The 8,052-nt window shown below is 64.0% G+C and overlaps 1 protein-coding gene across 1 annotated transcript in view; it reads left to right on the top strand.

Annotated features, from left to right (window-relative positions):
• Positions 1-80: 80 nt before the first annotated feature.
• The window catches only part of RARA (retinoic acid receptor, alpha), a 13,494-nt gene continuing 5,522 nt past the window's right edge, over positions 81-8,052 (top strand). The window contains exons 1-4 of the mRNA XM_004684974.2: positions 81-676; positions 5,534-5,682; positions 6,837-6,978; positions 7,202-7,224. Of these exons, the coding sequence (XP_004685031.1) occupies positions 508-676; positions 5,534-5,682; positions 6,837-6,978; positions 7,202-7,224 (483 nt within the window). The 5' untranslated portion in view covers positions 81-507. The remainder of the gene's footprint in view (positions 677-5,533; positions 5,683-6,836; positions 6,979-7,201; positions 7,225-8,052) is intronic.

Raw genomic sequence — 8,052 nt, 5'->3', positions numbered from 1 at the left:
CGCGGGGGCCTGCCGGAGGCGGAGCCGCGCGGGGTCCCCACCCCCACCCCCACCCGGAATCCTCGCCGGGAGAAGCCCGGGAGCCCCGGCGGGGAGGAGGAAGTGCCGCCGACCGCCCCTTGCCCCGCGCTGGGCCCGCCCCCGGCCGGCGGATTTGGGGAGCCGCGGGACTCTGCCTCGGACACCATGAGACTCGAGACGGGAGCCCCCTCGAGGTGAAGCCGCCGAGTTCCCGGGCCTCCGCCGGGCGTTCCCGCGGGGAGCCGAGGGACCCCCCTCCCGGCACACGCAACTTCCCTGCTTTTCACCTGGGACTGGCGGAGCGGCCGCCGACTTGGACGCGGGACCTAGGGGGCAGCGGGCGGCCCCCCAGCCCGGGTCGCCGGTCGGGCGGGGGGACGTGCCCCGAGCCCCCAGCCCCAGCCGCCCTCCGATGGCGCCGCCGGCTGAGTGAGGGAGGCGGCGCACCGGACTTCCCCGCCCGGACCTCTTGTCTTCGCGGGGAAGATGTACGAGAGTGTGGAAGTGGGGGGGCTCACCCCCACTCCCAACCCCTACCTGGTGGTGGATTTCTATAACCAGAACCGAGCCTGTTTGCTCCCGGAGAAGGGGCTCCCCGCCCCGGGTCCCTACTCCACCCCGCTCCGGACTCCGCTTTGGAATGGCTCAAACCACTGTAGGTACCGGCCCCCCTCCCATTGTAGGAGCCGGGGTGGGAGTGGGCGGTGGGGCGTCCTGGCCTCTAGGGCCTGGGGGTGTGGCGAAGGTGTTTCCATCCTTCACTGTCTCTTGCTGGACAATTGAACCCCTACCCCCACCCACCCCCAGTAACCCTGGCGTTATTTCTGTTATATTAGGACTGAGGGACTGGGGTGGGGGGCTTAAGGGTGCCCTCCCTTCAGGGAACATTTGTTCATCACTTCTTCCAGGGGGAATGAAGCCACGACCCCCAGTTTCTGTCCCCTTGCTTGGAGGCCAATGGTTGCACAGCCAATGGACCTTTCTCCCACCCTCCAGAGTGGGTTAAAGGTCCTCCCTGGGCTTGTCTGCTCCCAGGAGGAGGGGCCTCATCCCAGACCCCACCCCTGCCAGAGCCTGGAGAGAGTCCCCTGTGGTGTGACAGCTGCTGGCCTCTGCCCTCGGCTCCCCTAGTGTGGGTGTCGAGGGAGCCCTGGGGGTCTGGTATTGGCCGTGAGGTGTGGCAGGCAGGGGCAGCTTCATCAGACACCGTCTGCTGTCCTAACTGCCCCAACATCTTGGCGAAGGGCCCATGTCCGCTGAGGGGTGTCTGGCTGTAGGCTTTGAAGCTTCTGACGCTGGGATGAAGGGGAGACCCGGCACTCCCCTGCTGGGAAGACTTCCCCTCCCCCAGTCTGGTCTTCTGGGGCTTGAATTTGTTTTCTGTGATTATGGGGCTACTCTGGAAAAGAACCTGTTCTCTTCCAACCCAGCTTTCATTTGTTACCCTGTTTTCATTTGGGGGTAAGGGGTGCTGATGAGAACCCCATGGGCCTGCCAGCCCCTCGCCTCTTGTTGCTGCCATCTGTCTGGGGTCAGACTCCTGGCTGCAGGGTCTCTGTGCTGGCTGAGTTGGGAGCACCTGGGGTGCACACCTGGGCATGTTCTTGCCCAGCTGTGGTGTACCTGGGTGGGAGGGAGCGGGTTACTGTTCCAGGACTCTGCGGGGTTCTGGTCTCTTCTCTCCTCTGGGGCTTCTCCCACCCTCCCAGACCTGCGGCCCCTCCTGTCAGCAGAGGAGGGGGGCCGGGTGGGCCCCTGGGGGCCTGGCAGAGTGGAGATGGTTGAGAGCCCCTCTGGCCCTGTGTTCCTGCTAGAGACTGAGGTAGACACCCACCTGTACCTTTCTGGAAGCCACCAGCACCCAGCCCTCTCTGTTGTCCTGCTCCCTGACCTTTGCCTGGGGGCCGAGCTGGAGGGAGGCTGCTGAGCTGGAGGGAGGGGCGTGACCTTGGTTGACTGGGGCAGAAGCAGAGGTGAGAGGTGTGAGGCTGGACCCCCGCTCCCTGCTGTCCCAGAGCTGGAGGCAGGTGTCCCGTCCTGCAGGACTAATTGGGGCAGGGCCCGGTCACCCCTCTCACCTTGGCTGCCTTTTCCTGGGGTCTGGGGAGCAGCGGGCTGTGGAAGCCTTGGGCCCCAGTCCCTGTCTCTTTATCCCTTGGTGCAGCTCTGCTCTCCTGAGTCTGGGCTGAAGTGGAGGAGGCAGCACTGAGGAAGGGAGGCTTGTCCCCTACCGCCCCACTCCCGGCGCCCCTGGGGTTCTGCCTGTGTGTGCCAGTGGGCCGAAAGGGCTGTGTGTAGGGCTGTTCAGGAAGGACCCAGTGCCTGGAGTCCTCGGGGTGACCACTACAGCCTCCAGGGAGCTCTTGGTGTGTGCGGAGGCCCTGTGGTGACTGGAACCCTCCAGCCCCTTCCCCCCAATTCTCCACTCTGCTGCCACTTCCACCGAAGGTGGGGAGACTGCCCGTTGGCTGGGAGGAGACCTGGGTCCTGCAGGGCTCCAGGCACCTAGCTCCCCTCCCTAGGATCCCCGTGGTTTGGGTGCACTGGAGGACAAGGGGTACACAGGATGTGGCTCCCCAGCTGTCCCCCACCAATCTCTGCTGCTCACGCCTCCGCCCGCTCCCAGACGTCCAAGAATGTGAAGCACGTGGATGCCCGTAGTGGGGGGGAGGGGGAGCGATGCTTATCGCGGGGCGCAGGGCTGGGGGCCTGCTTCCGCTGAGCCGCTGGAGCCGGAGCCACCCCCCCCCTCCCGGGGAGGATGAAGGGCAGTGCTGGGGGGTCTGCACCCCTTTCCCGCCCTCCCCCGGGCTTCGCGGGGAGCTGCGGAGGGAGGCGCGGGCGCCTGCTGTGGATTGGGAGGGGAGCCTGGCCGGGGGCCCGGCTGATTTCCTGCTGATCTCCTCCAGGAAACCGCCGCTGCAGCCCGCGAGCGGCTGGGGGCGCGGGGTAGCCGCGCTCGCGCTTGCAGCCCGCGCAGGGGGGGCGGGGTGGGACGCCGGCTGCCTGGGCGGGTTCCAGCCCTGCGCTGGAACTTTGAGCCGAGAGGTGTGGCGCTTCTGCTGCCCCGTCCTGCAGGGAGAGGCCAGAGGCGAGATTCTGGGTTGGGGCCTCCGGGGAGGGAGGGGCCGGGCCTCCAACGTCCAGCCGCGCACTCTTCTGAGAGGGCAGGAGTGAAAGTGGTCCTAACCCTTGCCCAGGCTGTGAGGGGCCCAGCGGCCCTCAGCCTTTGGCTGGAGGCCTGGGAGGTGGGAACTGGACTGCGCTCTGGGTTCAGAGGGCGAGTGGGAAACCTCAGTGTTACCTGGGTGACAGGTGGGACACTGCTGGCCTGGGGTGTGTTGGGATCTCAGAGACTGTGCTGCTGCAGGGTGGGTACTGGGGGCCCTTACCCACCCCCAAACTGAAGCCCCTGTTACGGGTAGCCCCCCTCATTTGCCAAACACCATCTTAAAAAGCACGTTTTTCCCGTTGCATCAACACCCCGGACTTTGCCCCCTCCAGGTTTCTGTGGGCCTATGCTGGGCTGCTCCCGCCCACGCTTTTCTGTCTGTCCTCTGCTGTTTTCTTGTCCCCTCATGCCCGACCTCCCTCCAGGCTGCACCACAGAGCCCCCACTGCCCTGCTTTCCTTCAGTCTGGTCCATGTTAAAGGTGGGGCTTTGGGGGACGGCTGGCTGGGCCAAGGGCTGGATTGAGGGGTTGAGGGGAGGCTTGGGAAGGGGAGTCTGCCTTAGCCCTCAGCTTGTTGGAGCTTAGACTGTGACTCTAGGCCAGGGTCCCCCCTTGTCCTTGACACCCCCCCAAGTCCGGATTGTCTATTGTTACTCCTTTTACGTCTTGGAAAAAGTTAGCACAACAAAGAGTTCCTTTGTCACTCACCCCTCTGCCTCCTGGCCTCACCCAGGCCCCCAAACCCTCCCCACCCCAAGCAGCTGTTCCCAGGCCCGCTCCTGCCTGGTGATTTGCTGTCTGGCCTGGGGAAGAGCGAGGTGGGGGAACCGAGGTGGGGGAACCGAAGCAGGCAGCCCAGTGCTGGGGAGAGGTCAGTGAGTGTCTGGGCTGGTGGGGGTATGCATACCCACGGCTCCTTTGCTGCAGGCTGGTCTCTGGGCAGGGACAGGCGTGGGCCACAGCAGTGCTGGGCAGCCAGGCTGACCAGGGAAGTGGTGCCCAGGCCCCAGTAAGAGCCAGGAAGGCCCTGCCAAGGCTTTTGGCCCGGCTTTAACTCACTGCCTGGCATCTGTAGGTAGGGACAGGGAGTGTGCAGCCAGCCCCGTGTCCAGGTGCTTCTTGTGTTGGTGCCTGGACTTCAAGGTCACGTGACTGGGGCAATAAGGTGCTGGGCTGGGAGATCTGGGTCCCCATGCATGCCAGAGCCTGGTGGGTGGGAGTTTGGGGGTGGTATGTAGGATCTGGACTGTGGGAGGAGCCTGAGATCCACCTACTCAGGGAGACACCTTAGGCAGGTGGACTTGGTTGTGAAAGCCCCAGGAAGACACCTAGTGGCCCTTTGGGAATCTGGGGTGACCAGGGGTTGCAGTTCTCCAGCAAAGCTCAGCTCCAGCTGTCCAAGCTCTGGGCAGACACCCCCCCACCACCACCACAGCCCCCTTATGCTTGGGGTGATGGGCATTGGGCCAGACACTGGGGAGGATAGTGGAGGCTGCCCCTTCTGGCTGGGTCACCCTGCCTGGCTGCCCTCTTGGAGATGAATAACAGGAGGGGAGGAGGATAGTAACCCGGACATAGTTTTGAGGCCAGACAGACAGAGCATTGATGGAAACAGACCCCCTTTGTCATGTTGCTTCCCCCCAGACAGGGGGCACCCAAGCAGTTGGTTTCCGGGGCCCATGGGGACTCTTCTTCCTGTCTTCCAGGGGTCCCCTGCTTATTTCAGGGAGTCCCTGCCTGTTCTCCCCACATTTGCTACTTTTTATACACCCTGCCTAGGGTCCCAGGCCTGGGGATTGTTTTGGTGGAGGAGGGGCAGTGGCTGCTGGCAAAGGGGGGTGGAGAGGGGAGCTGAGAGGGGAACGGAAGCAGAGGGGGTGGAGGAGTGGCCAGCTTTGAATATCCTGTTGACCCCAGTTTCCTCTGCCCCCAGCTTGTGTCCTCCTTCCCTCCCTCCAGCAGGCCTTAACTCCTTCATAACTTGGGGGGAGATGGTGCCAGGCGACCCCAGGGCCCGGCCGGCCGTACAGCCACGTGCCAGACTCACCCCTGCCCTCAGTGGCAGCGGGTCCACAGAAGAATCTGATGGTTTATAATCTGGTCTTTCTGATTTTGGAGGCGGTTCCTGAGGGAGCAGACCAGAGTGCTGGGTGCTAGGGGCTTCACCTGCACCCGCATTCTCCCCCTCTGGCCAGGAAATCCCAGCGTCCTGCAGCCTCTGTCCCTGCACTGAGTCTGAGTCCTGTGGTCGTGGTGAGGCTGGGACTCCTGGGAGAGCCCTTGAGGCAGGGGCCAGTGGGTGCCAGGTCTCTAACAGCACGCCCTTCTTTTCTCTCTAGCCATAGAGACCCAGAGCAGCAGTTCAGAGGAGATCGTGCCCAGCCCCCCCTCACCACCCCCCCTGCCCCGAATCTACAAGCCTTGCTTTGTCTGTCAAGACAAATCCTCAGGCTACCACTATGGGGTCAGCGCCTGTGAGGGCTGCAAGGTGAGTTGAGGGGTCACTGGGAAGCACAGCCCTGGTTAGCTAGATGGGTGGCGCCGTGTCCTGTGAGGATGTCCCCGAGGGTCGTCCCTGAAACCGCTGCTCTTGCTTCTCTGCAGAAGGTGGTCGCAGCCTCAGAGGGGAGGAAGCCTGTAATAGACCGCCCCATAGAGGAGCAGGGGTCCCCCAAGCCAGAGGTCCCCCCCCCTTGCCTGAGCTCCTTTCCCATCTCCAGTCTCCATCCTCCAGCTGGCAGGGCGGATGCCAGCTCTGCCACCGCTGCCCAGGTTGCCATGGTGAGCTGGCTGCCGACAGGCTCTTGGCTGGGGACCCAGGCGGCCTGCCCCCGCGGCCTGCCTGAACCTCGCCATGGCAGCCTGGCAGGAGGCACCTAGGAGCCAGCGCCCTGCCTTGGCCTCTCCTTCAGGTGTCGGCTTGTGGGCTCCCCTCCTGGGGCCTGGCTGCATTTCCCTGGGCCCACGGTGAGCTTGGGGTGCTGTGTACGCCGCCATCCCAGCCGCTCTGGACCCGACTTCTCCCCCGGGCCTGAGCCTCTGTTCCTGTTTCTTCCCCTAGAGTTGGGGGCTCAGCAGTTGCACAACTTTGGGGCTTGGGGTTCTGGGCTGCCCCTCAGCTAGAGTCACTGTCCCCAGGATGGGGCCGAGATCAAGGGCCAAGCATAAGGCCTCAGACCGTGTGTCTCCTGTCCTGCCTGGACTTCCCATTTGCTCCCCGCCTGGCCGCCTGTCTGGGTGGCCTGTGTGTGCAGCCCCCGCCCAGCCTGCGCTGTCTGCGATCGGTGTGCAGCCGTGCCCGCTGGCGAGCGTGTGCTGCCCTTGACAGGAGCATGTGTGCGGTCTCCCCCTCTGGCCTGGGTCGCCTCCAGCTCCCCTTCTCTTCCTTTGCCTTCAGCCAGCTGGGGTTCCAGCTACCTCTCCTGGCTAGCCCCCCTCCTCCCTTCCCTGATTCACAGTGGGCCCAGGGTCAGGGGAGGAGCCTGGGGCTGGGCTGGGGAGACCCCTGCCCTAGTGGTAGGGACCCTTTCTCTTGCCTTACCCGGTTTGCTCAGGTCGCCAGTGGTCGCAGGCTTGGGGACAGCTGTTTCCCTGACAGGCCGCAGAGTGTGGCTGACCTGACTCCCTCCCCTCCATACCCAGGGCTTCTTCCGCCGCAGCATCCAGAAGAACATGGTGTACACGTGTCACCGAGACAAGAACTGTATCATCAACAAGGTGACCCGGAACCGCTGCCAGTACTGCCGGCTGCAGAAGTGCTTCGAAGTGGGCATGTCCAAGGAGTGTGAGTGCCCGCGGCCGCCTGGGCTCACTGCTTGGCAGGGGGTGGGGCGCGCAGGGCTAGCGGGTCCCTGCGCCCAGGAACTTGCACCCGTGTGGGGTGAGGCCTGCGGTGAAGGAGGGCTGCCCGGCCGTGGCGTGCTCCAACCAGCGAGTCTGTGCCAACTGGCTTGCCTCGGGCCTTGCTTGACTGGGTGTGGCTCAGGCATACCTGAGTCCCTCTGCAGGTTCGGTTTTTGAGGGGCCCACAGTGAGGGGTGCCTGTTGGTGTGTGTACTGGGAGTGCTGGCATGGATCTGAGCGCCATTGTCTGGTGGAGCTGGGACCTGGAGTAGGACGCGAGAGCTGGGGCTTCATGGGTCCCAGAGGGTTGGGGGCTTCCAGTTTGGGCTCAGCTGAGGCCTGATGGAAGAGGGAGGAGGACTGGACAGGGAGACCCTCTTGTGTTGAATCATGGGTGTTGCCTTGGTGACCGGTGATTGATGATGTCAGAGATAAATGACGCTGACAGACGCCTCCTTGTCTGCGTGGCCGTTGCCATGGAGCCTGAGCCTTGGGGGATGGGGTGGAGGAGGGGGCTGCAGGACCCCTAGCCCTTCCTGGGGGAGGGCATTAGAACAGGGAAGTGGGGAGGGGACTTGGGGGACTTGAGGAGCTCCGCTGGGTGGAGGGCCTGGTACACCCTGCCTCAGGAGGGGAGACCAGGCCAGGCAGTGAGGACTGGCCTCAGAGCCAGGAGGAAGCAGCCTCCGGCTGCAGTGGTGGCGTGGACTTGGGGCCTTCACGCCTCCTCCCTCCTCCTCCTCCTCCTCCTCCTCCTCCTCCTCCCCCTCCTCCTCGGCCACCTTGTGAAGCACAGAAGGACCAGGGTGGGGACCCCTCTCCCTCCCACTGCCAACTCCCCCTCCCCCCCCCTCCTGTGGCTGCTCTGTGCCCCGGAGCTGAGCAGCTGCCATTTCAATAGAATTAAAGCTTCCGAATGATAAACGTCTTGTCACAGCTGCAATTTTCTCTTCCCAAATTATCCCCCCACTCTCCCTCTCCCTCTCCCTTCTCTCCCTTGCACTTTATTGAATTT

This window comes from Condylura cristata, unplaced genomic scaffold, assembly GCF_000260355.1.
Source record: "Condylura cristata isolate star-nosed mole 26May11 unplaced genomic scaffold, ConCri1.0 scaffold00017, whole genome shotgun sequence".
NCBI classification, from domain to species: domain Eukaryota; kingdom Metazoa; phylum Chordata; class Mammalia; order Eulipotyphla; family Talpidae; genus Condylura; species Condylura cristata.
This window is presented reverse-complemented; position numbering and strand designations above follow the sequence as displayed.